A 20,682-nucleotide genomic window follows, 5' to 3' on the forward strand; every position below is an offset into this window, starting at 1 on the left:
GGATTGTGTGAGTCCCAAACAAGAGAAAATGTTATCTTCCGTCTGGTTGCAGGTGGGCAGTTCATACGAGGAGCACAAGGTGGGCGCTCCAGACTACTACGACATCCTGGTACCTCTGAAAATACCCCCAGAACTGAGACTGGAGCCGCGAGTACACAGGGGGGAGAGGAGGAGGGAGGAGAAGAAGGACGAGAGAGGAGAGGAGATGGGGGAGGGCAAGAGGGATGTGAGGGGTGAGGAGAAAAAGAGAAGGGGGACAAGAGAGCTGAGGAAAATAACAAGAGGGTGGAGGTTCAAGAGAATAGGAGGAGGTCGGGGAAGGGGGAGGGCAAGGAGGATGAGAGGGGGGAGAGGGTAGAGGTTAAAGAGAATGGGAGGGAGAGGTCGGGGAAGGGGGAGGGCAAGGAGGATGTGAGGGGGGAGAGGGGGAGGTTAAAGAGAATAGGAGGAGGTCGGGGGAAGGGGGAGGGCAAGGAGGATGTGAGGGGGCAGAGGGGGAGGTTAAAGAGAATAGGAGAAAGCCAGGGAAGGGGAGGGCAAGGAGGATGTGAGGGAGCAGAGGGGGAGGTTAAAGAGAATGGGAGGAGGTCGGGGAAGGGGGAGGGCAAGGAGGATGTGAGGGGGGAGAGGGAGGAGGTTCAAGAGAATGGGAGGAGGTCGGGGAAGGGGAACATGATGAGGGTAAGAAGCAATAAAGTGAAGGAAGTCTTGAAGGACGACAGCAAGGTGAAGGAGCAGACAGAGGTCCAAGAAGAAGGGAAGGAAGTCTTGAAGGACGAGGTGAAGGAAGAGATGAAAGGGGAAAGCTCAGAGGACGGCGGGTGGAGCGGCGTGCCGCGGTGCAGTCTAGAGACTCCTCGCCGTGGGGACTGGCTACGAAAACACCGCAACTTTACTGACACCTTTTTACGAATGCATCCTTCTCGGGGGTCGCCCGAAAGGTCATCGAGCTCTTTGTCAGGGGTCACGGCAGTGTCAGGAGGAGGAGGAGGAGGAGGGGGCGGAGTCTATCGCCTGACCCCGGACTCCGTCCTCCGTTGGTTCTACCCGGCGGTCCAGCGTTGCCTAGCAACCGTGCGCTACCCTTTCGAGCAACGCTGTACGCTGAGTCTGGCACTCGCCGACGACCGCGTGCAGCTCCGCCTCACACCGCGTTCCGACTACGTCTGCTGTCACATCTCCATGGCAATACGGCTCCTCCCTGCCATCCCCCTCGGAGACGGGGTCTACCTGGTTCCCATGGAATCGACGGCCTCAGTGGCGATGTCAAATACAGGTGTGTTCTGGTGATCAGGGATAACTATATGATCTAGTTTACAAATTCAATAAACTGTATTACTCTTTCTTCATTACTCTCCTTTCTTTGATCATTAATTCATTATTCATTCATTATTTAATTCACTAAATCATTAATTCCCTGTCTCCTTTTTTCCTTCCCTACTTCCTTCCTTACTACTTTTCTACTTCCTTCTGTCCATCCATCCATCCATCCATCCATCCATCCATCCATTCTCTCCTTTCATTCTCATCCATTCATTCCAGACCAGCACCAGAACCAGCAGAGCGAGGAGAGGGACCTGTGGACTTTGTTCTTCCCCCGCCAGGAGCAGCGTCTGCTGGGCTGGCTCCGTGGCCGCTCACCACAGCACTCCTGCCACCTCAAGGTGCTCCAGCTGACCAAGGCCCTGCGTGACCTGGGGGGCCAGGCACTGGACAGCCACCGGGGGGCGCTCTGGAGGTCAGTCCTCTCCTCCTACACACTGAAGACGGCCTGGCTGCGTCTGCTACTCAGCTCTCCTGCAGAGGTAGGAAACACCATGCCTTTAATAGGTACTACAGGTTACACCATGCCTTTAATAGGTACTACAGGTTACACCCTACCTTTAATAGGTACTACAGGTTACACCCTACCTTTAATAGGTACTACAGGTTACACCATGCCTTTAATAGGTACTACAGGTTACACCCTACCTTTAATAGGTACTACAGGTTACACCCTACCTTTAATAGGTACTACAGGTTACACCATGCCTTTAATAGGTACTACAGGTTACACCATACCTTTAATAGATACTACAGGTTACACCATACCTTTAATAGATACTACAGGTTACACCATACCTTTAATAGGTACTACAGGTTACACCATGCCTTTAATAGGTACTACAGGTTACACCATGCCTTTAATAGGTACTACAGGTTACACCCTACCTTTAATAGGTACTACAGGTTACACCCTACCTTTAATAGGTACTACAGGTTACACCCTACCTTTAATAGGTACTACAGGTTACACCCTACCTTTAATAGATACTACAGGTTACACCATGCCTTTAATAGGTACTACAGGTTACACCCTACCTTTAATAGGTACTACAGGTTACACACTACCTTTAATAGGTACTACAGGTTACACCCTACCTTTAATAGGTACAAACAGGTTACACCATACCTTTAATAGGTACAACAGGTTACACCCTACCTTTAATAGGTACTACAGGTTACACCATGCCTTTAATAGGTACTACAGGTTACACCATACCTTTAATAGGTACTACAGGTTACACCCTACCTTTAATAGGTACTACAGGTTACACCCTACCTTTAATAGGTACTACAGGTTACACCCTACCTTTAATAGGTACTACAGGTTACACCATGCCTTTAATAGGTACTACAGGTTACACCATGCCTTTTAATAGGTACTACAGGTTACACCATGCCTTTAATAGGTACTACAGGTTACACCCTACCTTTAATAGGTACTACAGGTTACACCCTACCTTTAATAGGTACTACAGGTTACACCCTACCTTTAATAGGTACTACAGGTTACACCATGCCTTTAATAGGTACTACAGGTTACACCCTACCTTTAATAGATACTACAGGTTACACCATGCCTTTAATAGGTACTACAGGTTACACCATGCCTTTAATAGGTACTACAGGTTACACCCTACCTTTAATAGGTACTACAGGTTACACCCTACCTTTAATAGATACTACAGGTTACACCATGCCTTTAATAGGTACTACAGGTTACACCATGCCTTTAATAGGTACTACAGGTTACACCATGCCTTTAATAGGTACTACAGGTTACACCATGCCTTTAATAGGTACTACAGGTTACACCATGCCTTTAATAGGTACTACAGGTTACACCCTCCCTTTAATAGGTACTACAGGTTACACCCTACCTTTAATAGGTACTACAGGTTACACCATGCCTTTAATAGGTACTACAGGTTACACCCTACCTTTAATAGGTACTACAGGTTACACCCTACCTTTAATAGGTACTACAGGTTACACCCTACCTTTAATAGATACTACAGGTTACACCATGCCTTTAATAGGTACTACAGGTTACACCATGCCTTTAATAGGTACTACAGGTTACACCACACCTTTAATAGGTACTACAGGTTACACCATGCCTTTAATAGGTACTACAGGTTACACCATGCCTTTAATAGGTACTACAGGTTACACCCTCCCTTTAATAGGTACTACAGGTTACACCCTACCTTTAATAGATACTACAGGTTACACCATGCCTTTAATAGGTACTACAGGTTACACCATGCCTTTAATAGGTACTACAGGTTACACCACACCTTTAATAGGTACTACAGGTTACACCATGCCTTTAATAGGTACTACAGGTTACACCATGCCTTTAATAGGTACTACAGGTTACACCCTCCCTTTAATAGGTACTACAGGTTACACCCTACCTTTAATAGGTACTACAGGTTACACCATGCCTTTAATAGGTACTACAGGTTACACCCTACCTTTAATAGGTACTACAGGTTACACCCTACCTTTAATAGGTACTACAGGTTACACCCTACCTTTAATAGATACTACAGGTTACACCATGCCTTTAATAGGTACTACAGGTTACACCATGCCTTTAATAGGTACTACAGGTTACACCATGCCTTTAATAGGTACTACAGGTTACACCATGCCTTTAATAGGTACTACAGGTTCCACCCTACCTTTGATAGGTACTACAGGTTACACCATGCCTTTAATAGGTACTACAGGTTACACCATGCCTTTAATAGGTACTACAGGTTACACCATGCCTTTAATAGGAACTACAGGTTCCACCCTGCCTTTAATAGGTACTACAGGTTACACCATGCCTTTAATAGGTACTACAGGTTACACCCTACCTTTAATAGGTACTACAGGTTACACCCTACCTTTAATAGATACTACAGGTTACACCATGCCTTTAATAGGTACTACAGGTTACACCATGCCTTTAATAGGTACTACAGGTTACACCATGCCTTTAATAGGTACTACAGGTTCCACCCTACCTTTAATAGGTACTACAGGTTACACCATGCCTTTACTAGGTACTACAGGTTACACCATACCTTTAATAGGTACTACAGGTTACACCATGCCTTTAATAGGTACTACAGGTTACACCCTACCTTTAATAGATACTACAGGTTACACCATGCCTTTAATAGGTACTACAGGTTACACCCTACCTTTAATAGGTACTACAGGTTACACCATGCCTTTAATAGGTACTACAGGTTACACCATGCCTTTAATAGGTACTACAGGTTACACCATGCCTTTAATAGGTACTACAGCTTACACCATGCCTTTAATAGGTACTACAGGTTCCACCCTACCTTTAATAGGTACTACAGGTTACACCATGCCTTTAATAGGTACTACAGGTTACACCATGCCTTTAATAGGTACTACAGGTTACACCATGCCTTTAATAGGAACTACAGGTTCCACCCTGCCTTTAATAGGTACTACAGGTTACACCACACCTTTAATAGGTACTACAGGTTACACCCTACCTTTAATAGGTACTACAGGTTACACCCTCCCTTTAATAGGTACTACAGGTTACACCACACCTTTAATAGGTACTACAGGTTACACCATGCCTTTAATAGGTACTACAGGTTACACCATACCTTTAATAGGTACTACAGGTTACACACTACCTTTAATAGGTACTACAGGTTACACCCTACCTTTAATAGGTACTACAGGTTACACCCTACCTTTAATAGGTACTACAGGTTACACCATGCCTTTAATAGGTACTACAGGTAACACCATGCCTTTTAATAGGTACTACAGGTTACACCATGCCTTTAATAGGTACTACAGGTTACACCCTACCTTTAATAGGTACTACAGGTTACACCCTACCTTTAATAGGTACTACAGGTTACACCCTACCTTTAATAGGTACTACAGGTTACACCATGCCTTTAATAGGTACTACAGGTTACACCCTACCTTTAATAGATACTACAGGTTACACCATGCCTTTAATAGGTACTACAGGTTACACCATGCCTTTAATAGGTACTACAGGTTACACCCTACCTTTAATAGGTACTACAGGTTACACCCTACCTTTAATAGATACTACAGGTTACACCATGCCTTTAATAGGTACTACAGGTTACACCATGCCTTTAATAGGTACTACAGGTTACACCATGCCTTTAATAGGTACTACAGGTTACACCATGCCTTTAATAGGTACTACAGGTTACACCATGCCTTTAATAGGTACTACAGGTTACACCCTCCCTTTAATAGGTACTACAGGTTACACCCTACCTTTAATAGGTACTACAGGTTACACCATGCCTTTAATAGGTACTACAGGTTACACCCTACCTTTAATAGGTACTACAGGTTACACCCTACCTTTAATAGGTACTACAGGTTACACCCTACCTTTAATAGATACTACAGGTTACACCATGCCTTTAATAGGTACTACAGGTTACACCATGCCTTTAATAGGTACTACAGGTTACACCACACCTTTAATAGGTACTACAGGTTACACCATGCCTTTAATAGGTACTACAGGTTACACCATGCCTTTAATAGGTACTACAGGTTACACCATGCCTTTAATAGGTACTACAGGTTACACCATGCCTTTAATAGGTACTACAGGTTACACCCTCCCTTTAATAGGTACTACAGGTTACACCCTACCTTTAATAGGTACTACAGGTTACACCATGCCTTTAATAGGTACTACAGGTTACACCCTACCTTTAATAGGTACTACAGGTTACACCCTACCTTTAATAGGTACTACAGGTTACACCCTACCTTTAATAGATACTACAGGTTACACCATGCCTTTAATAGGTACTACAGGTTACACCATGCCTTTAATAGGTACTACAGGTTACACCATGCCTTTAATAGGTACTACAGGTTACACCATGCCTTTAATAGGTACTACAGGTTCCACCCTACCTTTGATAGGTACTACAGGTTACACCATGCCTTTAATAGGTACTACAGGTTACACCATGCCTTTAATAGGTACTACAGGTTACACCATGCCTTTAATAGGTACTACAGGTTACACCATGCCTTTAATAGGAACTACAGGTTCCACCCTGCCTTTAATAGGTACTACAGGTTACACCATGCCTTTAATAGGTACTACAGGTTACACCCTACCTTTAATAGGTACTACAGGTTACACCCTACCTTTAATAGGTACTACAGGTTACACCCTACCTTTAATAGGTACTACAGGTTACACCATGCCTTTAATAGGTACTACAGGTTACACCCTACCTTTAATAGATACTACAGGTTACACCATGCCTTTAATAGGTACTACAGGTTACACCATGCCTTTAATAGGTACTACAGGTTACACCCTACCTTTAATAGGTACTACAGGTTACACCCTACCTTTAATAGATACTACAGGTTACACCATGCCTTTAATAGGTACTACAGGTTACACCATGCCTTTAATAGGTGCTACAGGTTACACCATGCCTTTAATAGGTACTACAGGTTACACCATGCCTTTAATAGGTACTACAGGTTACACCATGCCTTTAATAGGTACTACAGGTTACACCCTCCCTTTAATAGGTACTACAGGTTACACCCTACCTTTAATAGGTACTACAGGTTACACCATGCCTTTAATAGGTACTACAGGTTACACCCTACCTTTAATAGGTACTACAGGTTACACCCTACCTTTAATAGGTACTACAGGTTACACCCTACCTTTAATAGATACTACAGGTTACACCATGCCTTTAATAGGTACTACAGGTTACACCATGCCTTTAATAGGTACTACAGGTTACACCACACCTTTAATAGGTACTACAGGTTACACCATGCCTTTAATAGGTACTACAGGTTACACCATGCCTTTAATAGGTACTACAGGTTACACCATGCCTTTAATAGGTACTACAGGTTACACCATGCCTTTAATAGGTACTACAGGTTACACCCTCCCTTTAATAGGTACTACAGGTTACACCCTACCTTTAATAGGTACTACAGGTTACACCATGCCTTTAATAGGTACTACAGGTTACACCCTACCTTTAATAGGTACTACAGGTTACACCATGCCTTTAATAGGTACTACAGGTTACACCCTACCTTTAATAGGTACTACAGGTTACACCCTACCTTTAATAGGTACTACAGGTTACACCCTACCTTTAATAGATACTACAGGTTACACCATGCCTTTAATAGGTACTACAGGTTACACCATGCCTTTAATAGGTACTACAGGTTACACCATGCCTTTAATAGGTACTACAGGTTACACCATGCCTTTAATAGGTACTACAGGTTCCACCCTACCTTTGATAGGTACTACAGGTTACACCATGCCTTTAATAGGTACTACAGGTTACACCATGCCTTTAATAGGTACTACAGGTTACACCATGCCTTTAATAGGTACTACAGGTTACACCATGCCTTTAATAGGAACTACAGGTTCCACCCTGCCTTTAATAGGTACTACAGGTTACACCATGCCTTTAATAGGTACTACAGGTTACACCCTACCTTTAATAGGTACTACAGGTTACACCCTACCTTTAATAGATACTACAGGTTACACCATGCCTTTAATAGGTACTACAGGTTACACCATGCCTTTAATAGGTACTACAGGTTACACCATGCCTTTAATAGGTACTACAGGTTCCACCCTACCTTTAATAGGTACTACAGGTTACACCATGCCTTTACTAGGTACTACAGGTTACACCATACCTTTAATAGGTACTACAGGTTACACCATGCCTTTAATAGGTACTACAGGTTACACCCTACCTTTAATAGATACTACAGGTTACACCATGCCTTTAATAGGTACTACAGGTTACACCCTACCTTTAATAGGTACTACAGGTTACACCATGCCTTTAATAGGTACTACAGGTTACACCATGCCTTTAATAGGTACTACAGGTTACACCATGCCTTTAATAGGTACTACAGCTTACACCATGCCTTTAATAGGTACTACAGGTTCCACCCTACCTTTAATAGGTACTACAGGTTACACCATGCCTTTAATAGGTACTACAGGTTACACCATGCCTTTAATAGGTACTACAGGTTACACCATGCCTTTAATAGGAACTACAGGTTCCACCCTGCCTTTAATAGGTACTACAGGTTACACCACACCTTTAATAGGTACTACAGGTTACACCCTACCTTTAATAGGTACTACAGGTTACACCCTCCTTTTAATAGGTACTACAGGTTACACCACACCTTTAATAGGTACTACAGGTTACACCATACCTTTAATAGGTACTACAGGTTACACCCTCCCTTTAATAGGTACTACAGGTTACACCACACCTTTAATAGGTACTACAGGTTACACCATACCTTTAATAGGTACTACAGGTTACACCCTCCCTTTAATAGGTACTACAGGTTACACCACACCTTTAATAGGTACTACAGGTTACACCCTACATTTAATAGGTACTACAGGTTACACCACACCTTTAATAGGTACTACAGGTTACACCATACCTTTAATAGGTACTACAGGTTACACCCTCCCTTTAATAGGTACTACAGGTTACACCACACCTTTAATAGGTACTACAGGTTACACCCTACATTTAATAGGTACTACAGGTTACACCACACCTTTAATAGGTACTACAGGTTACACCCTGCCTTTAATAGGTACTACAGGTTACACCCTACCTTTAATAGGTACTACAGGTTACACCCTACCTTTAATAGGTACTACAGGTTACACCCTACCTTTAATAGGTACTACAGGTTACACCATACCTTTAATAGGTACTACAGGTTACACCATGCCTTTAATAGATTATTGTATTTTCTTCTCTTACTGGTTTATTTACATGTTATTTTTGCTGAATATTTTTTAAATAGATGCTCCACTGTTAGAGAGTAGAGTTTGCTGGTAAGTATTTCAGTGTACTGTGTACACTACTCAGTAGTGTATTTTGTAACAAGATACATTAGAGAGCTGTAATTTGTATTTTTAATATACAAAATACTTCTCTGTACCATTTTTGTTTATATCACCATTTTATGTCCCCCTTTCATTCTGCACTGGTATCAGAAGTCTGATGGCACTGTGGTGTGATAAGAGTGTCTAAATTACCAAAATATAAATGTGAAAATGAACACTCGCAAAACATGCTGGGTATTATTCTAATGAGCTCTGCCACGAAACAAGGCCAATTATAATAACCAGTCTGTTTTTTATTTTTACATTTACATGTTGGTCGTTTAGCAGATACTCTTATCTAGAGGGACATTTTTTAAATTCATTTATTTAACCTTTTATTTAACTAGGCAAGTCGGTTAAGAACAAATTCTTATTTACAATGACGGCCTACCCCGGCCAAACCCTAACCTGGACGACACTGGGTCAATTGTGTGCCGCCCTATGGGACTCCCAATCACGGCCGGGAATGATACAGCCTGGAATGGAACCAGGGTCTGTAGTGAAGCCTTTAGCACTGAGACGGTAGGGCCTTCGTCCACTGCACCACTCGGGACCAGTCAGGGCATTAAACTAAGGAGCACTGAGACAGTAGGGCCTAAGTTCACTGCACCACTCGGGACCAGTCAGGGTATTAAACTAAGGAGCACTGAGACGGTAGGGCTTTAGTTCACTGCACCACTCGGGACCAGTCAGGGTATTAAACTAAGGAGCACTGAGACGGTAGGGCTTTAGTTCACTGCACCACTCGGGACCAGTCAGGGCATTAAACTAAGGAGCACTGAGACGGTAGGGCTTTAGTTCACTGCACCACTCGGGACCAGTCAGGGTATTAAACTAAGGAGCACTGAGACGGTAGGGCTTTAGTTCACTGCACCACTCGGGACCAGTCAGGGTATTAAACTAAGGAGCACTGAGACGGTAGGGCTTTAGTTCACTGCACCACTCGGCACCAGTCAGGGTATTAAACTAAGGAGCACTGAGACGGTAGGGCTTTAGTTCACTGCACCACTCGGGACCAGTCAGGGCATTAAACTAAGGGGCACTGAGACGGTAGGGCCTTAGTCCACTGCACCACTCGGGACCAGTCAGGGCATTAAACTAAGGAGCACTGAGACGCAGGGCCTTAGTCCACTGCACCACTCGGGACCAGTCAGGGTATTAAACTAAGGAGCACTGAGGGCCTTAGTCCACTGCACCACTCGGGACCAGTCAGGGTATTAAACTAAGGAGCACTGAGGGCCTTAGTCCACTGCACCACTCGGGACCAGTCAGGGCATTAAACTAAGGAGCACTGAGACGGTAGGGCCTTAGTCCACTGCACCACTCGGGACCAGTCAGGGCATTAAACTAAGGAGCACTGAGACGCAGGGCCTTAGTCCACTGCACCACTCGGGACCAGTCAGGGTATTAAACTAAGGAGCACTGAGGGCCTTAGTCCACTGCACCACTCGGGACCAGTCAGGGTATTAAACTAAGGAGCACTGAGGGCCTTAGTCCACTGCACCACTCGGGACCAGTCAGGGCATTAAACTAAGGAGCACTGAGACGGTAGGGCACTGAGCCTTAGTCCACTGCACCACTCGGGACCAGTCAGGGTATTAAAATAAGGAGCAGTGAGGGCCTTAGTTCACTGCATACTTTGCAAACATATTTTTGTAATTTATTTTGATACATTAGTCTTTAGGGTATTTTGCTATTGTAATTTGTAATTATAATTTCTAATTGTAATTTCTAATTTTTGCCCATCCTTTCACATGACAGTAAACTTTGATTTGATTGGAGGCCTGTTATCCATCCTGCTTTATTGTCCTCTATAGGGCTGATCTGCTCTATCATATATACACGTATGTTTGGAATCATTTGTAAATATGTTACTAAGGTTTTTGTCTTTCTTTTTTAGGCCTGGGAGGATCGCCACCTGGTGGCCAGGATGGAGGAGCTGGTCCGCAGCCTGAGGGAGAGCCTCCAGAACCGGGTTCTGGATCACCTCTTTCTGGGGAGCGACAGCAGCTCCATCTTACCTGACTCTGTGGCTCTACCTAAGTTGGTCAAGGAGGTGGTGGGAGCTCCAGTGGAGGGTTCAAGGGGATGTTTGGGGGTTCGACAGGGAACCTCTGGGCAGGTTTGGACCCAGCCTCGTTGGACCTAGTGTCTGGCCGGTTGGCGTATGCCTGGAGCCATCTCCACCGGCTGATCAGGTTGGGCCGACCCCAGAGGAGTAGCTTGGGGCTGGGCAGGGCAGGCAACATCAACTGCCAGCATCTGCAACCTGGAGAGTAACACACTTAAAAGGATTACAGGTGAAAACAGAGATTCACAGCAAATATCCTCCAACAACGGGCCGAGTCAAACACAGAAACATAGACAGACGGGATGGATGAAACATCAGGCTACTTGCACATCCAAAGGTTGTTCAGGAGCTACTGGTCTAGAATAAAACGAAAGCCTATAACAGTGTTGGGACGTTCTCTGAGTCATCCCTCTTAACCAGTCACGAATGGAAATCACAGGGAATGTGTGAATTTGTAATTTATGAATTTGTAATTTATGAATTTGTAATGAATACATGTGTAATTTTTCCCTGGTACCTAATGAATGAGGTTTCCTTCAAAACCAAAGTGATTGTATGTCTGCTTCTGTCTGTGTCCCTATTGGCACCCTATTCCGTATTGAGTGCACTACTTTCCCGTAGGACTCTGGTCCAAAGTAGTGCACTAGGCAATAGGGTACCTTTTGGGATGCACTTCTGTGTTCTATGCTGTACGTATTATCAGACTGTGAGACGGCAGGGTACACTCCCAGTTCAGAGACAGACTGTGAGACGGCAGGGTACACTCCCAGTTCAGAGACAGACTGTGTAATAGGCAGGGTACACTCCCAGTTCAGAGACAGACAGTGTAATAGGCAGGGTACACTCCCAGTTCAGAGACAGACTGTGAGAGGCAGGGTACACTCCCAGTTCAGAGACAGACTGTGTAATAGGCAGGGTACACTCCCAGTTCAGAGACAGACAGTGTAATAGGCAGGGTACACTCCCAGTTCAGAGACAGACAGTGTAATAGGCAGGGTACACTCCCAGTTCAGAGACAGACAGTGTAATAGGCAGGGTACACTCCCAGTTCAGAGACAGACAGTGTAATAGGCAGGGTACACTCCCAGTTCAGGGACAGACTGTGTAATAGGCAGGGTACACTCCCAGTTCAGAGACAGAGAGTGTAATAGGCAGGGTACACTCCCAGTTCAGAGACAGAGAGTGTAATAGGCAGGGTACACTCCCAGTTCAGAGACAGACAGTGTAATAGACAGGGTACACTCCCAGTTCAGAGACAGACAGTGTAATAGACAGGGTACACTCCCAGTTCAGAGACAGACTGTGTAATATACAGGGTACACTCCTAGTTCAGAGACAGACAGTGTAATAGACAGGGTACACTCCCAGTTCAGAGACAGACAGTGTAATAGACAGGGTACACTCCCAGTTCAGAGACACAGTGTAATAGACAGGGTACACTCCCAGTTCAGAGACAGACAGTGTAATAGGCAGGGTACACTCCCAGTTCAGAGACAGACAGTGTAATAGACAGGGTACACTCCCAGTTCAGAGACAGACTGTGTAATAGACAGGGTACACTCCCAGTTCAGAGACAGACAGTGTAATAGGCAGGGTACACTCCCAGTTCAGAGACAGACAGTGTAATAGGCAGGGTACACTCCCAGTTCAGAGACAGACAGTGTAATAGGCAGGGTACACTCCCAGTTCAGGGACAGACAGTATAATAGGCAGGGTACACTCCCAGTTCAGAGACAGACAGTGTAATAGGCAGGGTACACTCCCAGTTCAGGGACAGACAGTATAATAGGCAGGGTACACTCCCAGTTCAGGGACAGACAGTGTAATAGGCAGGGTACACTCCCAGTTCAGAGACAGACAGTGTAATAGACAGGGTATACTCCCAGTTCAGAGACAGACAGTGTAATAGACAGGGTATACTCTCAGTTCAGAGACAGACTGTGTAATAGGCAGGGTACACTCCCAGTTCAGAGACAGACAGTGTAATAGGCAGGGTACACTCCCAGTTCAGAGACAGACTGTGTAATAGGCAGGGTACACTCCCAGTTCAGAGACAGACTGTGTAATAGGCAGGGTACACTCCCAGTTCAGAGACAGACAGTGAGACGGCAGGGTACACTCCCAGTTCAGAGACAGACAGTGTAATAGACAGGGTACACTCCCAGTTCAGAGACAGACAGTGTAATAGGCAGGGTACACTCCCAGTTCAGAGACAGACAGTGTAATAGGCAGGGTACACTCCCAGTTCAGAGACAGACAGTGAGATGCCAGGGTACACTCCCAGTTCAGAGACAGACAGTGTAATAGGCAGGGTACACTCCCAGTTCAGAGACAGACAGTGAGACGGCAGGGTACACTCCCAGTTCAGAGACAGACAGTGAGACGGCAGGGTATACTCTCAGTTCAGAGACAGACAGTGAGACGGCAGGGTACACTCCCAGTTCAGGGACAGACAGTGTAATAGGCAGGGTACACTCCCAGTTCAAATAAAAAATGTAATAAATTGTCACATGCACTATGTAAAGGGAGCACCATATCAATGTGTAGCTATAAACAGGAAGTACCAGGGTAGATAATACAAATAACAATAATAAGGTATTTGAGGTAGATATGTAGATGAAGGCAGGGTAAAGTGACTAGACATCAGGATAGATAATAATAAGCTATTTGAGGTAGATATGTAGATGAAGGCAGGGTAAAGTGACTAGACATCAGGATAGATAATAATAAGGTATTTGAGGTAGATATGTAGATGAAGGCAGGGTAAAGTGACTAGGCATCAGGATAGATAATAATAAGAGTAAAATAGCGACAGACTCTGTGTGTGTGCTGCCAGTTTCCATGGAGACGAGGGGGTCACTCGCTCCTGAGTCGTGTGTCGTGTCTGGTAATAATGCTGTGAAAATACACACACACACTCAGACACACACACACACACACACACACACACACACACACACACACACACACACACACACACACACACACACACACACACACACAGACACATCGATCTGCCACTTCACTCAGCTCTCATGTCTGACAAATCTTCCACTTGAATCTGTCAGTCAGTATATTTTTGTGTGTGTGTGTGTGTGTGTGTGTGTGTGTGTGTGTGTGCGTGCGTGCGTGCGTGCATGCGTGCGTGTGCGTGCGTGTGTGTGCGTATTTTCACAGCATTATTCATTATAGTGTTATAGTGTTATGACTGTATTATTGTCAGAGAGGGACCCGCTAGTTATTCTCTGTAGTCTGTCCTCAGGACAGGTCTGGACTTGTGTCGAGGGAATTTTAGAGACCGTGTATTTTACCAGCCTTCTACAGTCACAGTCACAGTCACCACAGCCACAGTCACAGCCCCAGCCCCAGCCACAACCACAGCCACAGTCACAGCCCCAGCCCCAGTCACAGCCACAGTCACAGCCACAGCCACAGTCACAGCCCCAGTCACAGTCACAGCCCCAGTCACAGTCACAGCCACAGTCACAGCCCCAGTTACAGCCCCAGTCACAGTCACAGCCACAGCCACAGTCACAGCCCCAGTCACAGTCACAGTCACAGCCCCAGTCACAGTCACAGCCACAGCCCCAGTCACAGTCACAGCCACAGTCACAGCCCCAGTTACAGCCCCAGTCACAGTCACAGCCACAGTCACAGTCACAGCCACAGTCACAGCCCCAGTCACAGTCACAGCCCCAGTCACAGTCACAGCCACAGTCACAGCCCCAGTTACAGCCCCAGTCACAGTCACAGCCACAGTCACAGTCACAGCCACAGCCACAGTCACAGCCCCAGTCACAGTCACAGTCACAGCCCCAGTCACAGTCACAGCCACAGCCCCAGTCACAGTCACAGCCACAGTCACAGCCCCAGTTACAGCCCCAGTCACAGTCACAGCCACAGTCACAGTCACAGTCACAGCCACAGTCACAGCCCCAGTTACAGCCCCAGTCACAGTCACAGCCACAGTCACAGTCACAGCCACAGCCACAGCCACAGTCACAGCCCCAGTCACAGTCACAGTCACAGCCACAGCCACAGCCACAGCCCCAGTCACAGCCCCAGCCCCAGTCACAGTCACAGCCCCAGTCACAGTCACAGCCACAGTCACAGCCCCAGTCACAGCCCCAGTCACAGCCCCAGTCACAGTCACAGCCACAGTCACAGCCACAGTCACAGTCACCACAGCCACAGTCACAGTCACAGTCACAGTCACAGCCACAGTCACCACAGTCACAGTCACAGTCACAGTCACAGCCACAGTCACAGCCACAGTCACAGTCACCACAGCCACAGTCACAGTCACAGCCACAGTCACAGCCCCAGTCACAGTCACAGCCACAGCCACAGTCACCACAGTCACAGTCACAGCCACAGCCACAGTCACAGCCACAGTCACAGCCACAGCCACAGTCACAGTCACAGCCACAGTCACAGTCACAGTCACCACAGTCACAGCCACAGCCACAGCCACAGTCACCACAGTCACAGTCACAGCCACAGCCACAGTCACAGCCACAGTCACAGCCACAGCCACAGTCACAGCCACAGTCACAGTCACAGCCACAGCCACAGTCACAGTCACAGTCACCACAGTCACAGTCACAGTCACAGTCACAGTCACAGCCACAGTCACAGTCACAGTCACCACAGTCACAGTCACAGCCACAGTCACAGCCACAGTCACAGCCACAGTCACAGTCACAGCCACAGTCACAGTCACAGTCACAGCCACAGTCACCACAGTCACAGCCACAGTCACAGCCACAGTCACAGCCACAGTCACAGTCACAGCCACAGTCACCACAGTCACAGCCACAGTCACAGTCACAGTCACAGTCACCACAGCCACAGTCACAGTCACCACAGCCACAGTCACAGTCACCACAGTCACAGCCACAGCCACAGTCACAGCCACAGTCACCACAGCCACAGCCACAGTCACAGTCACAGTCACCACAGTCACAGCCACAGTCACAGTCACAGTCACAGTCACCACAGTCACAGCCACAGTCACAGCCCCAGTCAGAGTCACAGTCACCACAGTCACAGCCACAGTCACAGCCACAGTCACAGTCACCACAGTCACAGCCACAGTCACAGTCACAGCCCCAGTCACAGCCACAGTCACAGTCACCACAGTCACAGCCACAGTCACAGCCACAGTCACAGCCACAGTCACAGCCACAGCCACAGTCACAGCCACAGTCACAGCCACAGTCACAGTCACCACAGTCACAGCCACAGTCACAGTCACAGCCACAGTCACCACAGTCACCACAGTCACAGTCACAGCCACAGTCACAGTCACAGTCACCACAGTCACAGCCACAGTCACAGCCACAGCCACAGTCACAGCCACAGTCACAGCCACAGTCACAGCCACAGTCACAGTCACAGTCACAGTCACAGTCACCGCCACAGTCACAGCCACAGTCACAGCCACAGTCACCACAGTCACAGTCACAGTCACAGCCACAGTCATAGTCACAGCCACAGTCACAGTCACAGTCACAGTCACCACAGTCACAGCCACAGTCACAGTCACCACAGTCACAGCCACAGTCACAGCCACAGTCACAGCCACAGTCACAGCCACAGTCACAGTCACAGTCACCACAGTCACAGCCACAGTCACAGCCACAGTCACAGCCACAGCCACAGCCACAGTCACAGCCACAGTCACAGTCACAGTCACAGTCACAGCCACAGTCACCACAGTCACAGTCACAGCCACAGTCACAGTCACAGTCACCACAGTCACAGCCACAGTCACAGCCACAGTCACCACAGTCACAGTCACAGTCACAGCCACAGTCACAGCCACAGTCACAGTCACCACAGTCACAGTCACCACAGTCACAGTCACAGTCACAGTCACCACAGTCACAGCCACAGTCACAGTCACAGTCACAGCCACAGTCACAGTCACAGTCACAGTCACCACAGTCACAGTCACAGCCACAGTCACAGTCACAGTCACAGCCACAGTCACCACAGTCACAGTCACAGTCACAGCCATAGCCACAGTCACAGCCACAGTCACAGTCACCACAGTCACAGCCACAGCCACAGTCACCACAGTCACAGCCACAGCCACAGTCACCACAGTCACAGCCACAGTCACAGTCACAGTCACAGTCACCACAGTCACAGTCACAGCCACAGTCACAGTCACCACAGTATGTGTGTGTGTTTGCTCCTTAATGGCAGCCCATTCCTTACATAGTACAGATGAATTAGCCTGGGTGATGGGCCCCACGGTGCAGGGAGAACTGTTACCAGACTGGACATAGGTCTGATGAATTAGCCTGGATGATGGGCCCCACGGCGCAGGGAGAACTGTTACCAGACTGGAGATAGGTCTGATGAATTAGCCTGGATGATGGGCCCCACGGCGCAGGGAGAACTGTTACCAGACTGGACATAGGTCTGATGAATTAGCCTGGATGATGGGCCCCACGGCGCAGGGAGAACTGTTACCAGACTGGACATAGGTCTGATGAATTAGCCTGGATGATGGGCCCCACGGTGCAGGGAGAACTGTTACCAGACTGGACATAGGTCTGATGAATTAGCCTGGGTGATGGGCCCCACGGTGCAGGGAGAACTGTTACCAGACTGGACATAGTTCTGTTCCCTGGTCTAAAATAGTACAGATGAATTAGCCTGGGTGATGGGCCCCACGGTGCAGGGAGAACTGTTACCAGACTGGGCTGGAAAGGAGGCTGGTTGATAAAAGGACTTTATTGGTCAACTGCACACAAGGACCAATCAGAATGTGAATGGGGGGCCATGTGGGATATATTTCCCTGGTTAAATGCAGTACATTATATAGTGAATGGGGGGCCATGTGGGACTCTCCCTGTCTACAGAGCGTTTAGTCACGGGACTGGTGGCACGACGCTTCGTGTTTCAGAGGCTTAAAAAAGCAGAACGGAATCTAAAATAAGGAACTTTACACAAGTCTTCCAGTCAAACTAAAATACCAAAGAAAGGAACATGAAAAACAGTCTCAGAAATGTGTTTTAAAGGGGCTGTTCACGCTGAAAACAGGTTATTTACATGTCTCAGAAATGTGTTTTAAAGGGGCTGTTCACGCTAAAAACAGGTTATTTACATGTCTCAGAAATGTGTTTTAAAGGGAAAGTTCACGCTAAAAACAGGTTATTTACATGTCACTGTTCACTCTAAAAACAGGTTATTTACATGTCTCAGAAATGTGTTTTAAAGGGACTGTTCAAAAACAGGTTATTTACTAACGCTAAAAACAGGTTATTTACATGTCTCAGAAATGTGTTTTAAAGGGACTGTTCAAAAAACAGGTTATTTACATGTCTCAGAAATGTATTTAAAGGGACTGTTCACTCCGAACTCAAAGTTTCTCAGATATTTTAATGTCTCAGAAAATGTGATGTCTGATGTCAAGTAAAGTCAAAGATATTTAATATAGATTCTAAATCAGGAGAATATGTATTAGGAGAAATCAAAGCCGAAATGGAGAAACATTGGTAGTGTAAACTTACATTTTTTTTTAGGGTGAACTATCCCTTTAAGATATATATGTATGTGTATAGGAAACTATCATGTCTTTAAAGGTACAGTAGCTATATTTATATTGTAAAATATGTTGTACTGAATGTACATAGAAATTTCTGTTTTATATAAGAGGCAATCTGTATTTATCTTTAATGTAATTTTAAGGCTTCATGTATTTATGCTGAAATAAACTCCTTATATTTTACTTATATTTTGTGTGTGTGTGTGTGTGTGTGTGTGTGTGTGTGTGTGTGTGTGTGTGTGTGTGTGTGTCCTTCACATGTGTTATAGTTCCTTCTAGTCATTAGTTTGTACCCTGAGAGGCCTCTTATAGAATCATGGGCTACATCCCCAATGGCACCCTATTCCCTATATAGTACACTACGTTTGACAAGGACCCCATAGGGCACAATAATATAGGGAATATGGTGCCGTAAAGGACACAGACATGATCGCAGTTAGAGGAAGTATAACGTGAGCCACATGGCAGGAAGTACAGAATGTTAATGGTAGAGAGAGAGAGAGAGAGAGAGAGAGAGGGAGAGAGAGAAGGAGAGAGAAGGGGAGAAGGAGAGAGAGAAGGAGAGAATGCGAGAGAGAGAGAATGAGAGAATGAGAGAGAGAAGGAGAGAGAGAGAATGCGAGAGAATGAGAGAATGAGAGAGAGAAGGAGAGAATGAGAGAGAGAAGGAGAGAATGAGAGGGAGAATGCGAAAGAGAGAGAGAGAACAAACTGCTGGTGTTGTAGTGATTAAAGGGGAGGAGCCAGCAGGGAAATTTCCACAATGAGTGCTGTCATTGTATAGTTTGACCAGTTGAGGGCAGTCTCTCTACCACGTCATAACCTTGCTATACTGACTTTATTATGACAGCAACACACACACATATGCAGGTACACACACACACACACACACACACACATTTATTAAGACACCAGTTGCTCTCCTGTTGAGAAGACGGACTCACAGTGATGTCACTTAGTGTGTTATCCATTAGACTGCTGCAACACAGTGATGTCACTTAGTGTGTTATCCATTACACTGCTGCTGTAACAGTGATGTCACTTAGTGTGTTATCCATTAGGCTGCTGTAACACAGTGATGTCACTTAGTGTGTTATCCATTAGACTGCTGCTGTAACACAGTGATGTCACTTAGTGTGTTATCCATTAGACTGCTGCTGTAACAGTGATGTCACTTAGTGTGTTATCCATTAGACTGCTGCTGTAACACAGTGATGTCACTTAGTGTGTTATCCATTTGGCTGCTGCAACACAGGGATGTCACTTAGTGTGTTATCCATTACACTGCTGCTGTAACAGTGATGTCACTTAGTGTGTTATCCATTAGACTGCTGCTGTAACAGTGATGTCACTTAGTGTGTTATCCATTAGACTGCTGCTGTAACACAGTGATGTCACTTAGTGTGTTATCCATTAGACTGCTGCTGTAACAGTGATGTCACTTAGTGTGTTATCCATTACACTGCTGCTGCAACACAGTGATGTCACTTAGTGTGTTATCCATTAGATTGCTGCTGTAACAGTGATGTTACTTAGTGTGTTATCCATTAGACTGCTGCTGTAACAGTGATGTCACTTAGTGTGTTATCCATTAGACTGCTGCTGTAACACAGTGATGTCACTTAGTGTGTTATCCATTAGACTGCTGCTGTAACAGTGATGATGTCACTTAGTGTGTTATCCATTAGACTGCTGCTGTAACACAGTGATGTCACTTAG

At 46.0% G+C, this 20,682-nt stretch overlaps 1 protein-coding gene and 1 pseudogene across 1 annotated transcript; both read left to right on the top strand.

Moving 5' to 3' along the window:
- LOC135534630 (inositol 1,4,5-trisphosphate receptor-interacting protein-like 2) overlaps positions 1–12,257 on the top strand; it is a 17,300-nt pseudogene extending 5,043 nt beyond the window's left edge.
- LOC135534629 (uncharacterized) lies at positions 11,829–19,146 on the top strand. The gene is made up of 3 exons (XM_064961560.1): positions 11,829–11,846; positions 14,654–18,568; positions 18,728–19,146. Exons 1-2 carry the CDS (start codon positions 11,829–11,831, stop codon positions 17,696–17,698), a joined length of 3,063 nt encoding a protein of 1,020 aa, XP_064817632.1. The 3' UTR covers positions 17,699–18,568; positions 18,728–19,146.
- The last annotated feature ends 1,536 nt before the right edge of the window (positions 19,147–20,682 follow it).

This window comes from Oncorhynchus masou, unplaced genomic scaffold (genome assembly GCF_036934945.1).
Source record: "Oncorhynchus masou masou isolate Uvic2021 unplaced genomic scaffold, UVic_Omas_1.1 unplaced_scaffold_3701, whole genome shotgun sequence".
Classification (NCBI taxonomy): domain Eukaryota; kingdom Metazoa; phylum Chordata; class Actinopteri; order Salmoniformes; family Salmonidae; genus Oncorhynchus; species Oncorhynchus masou.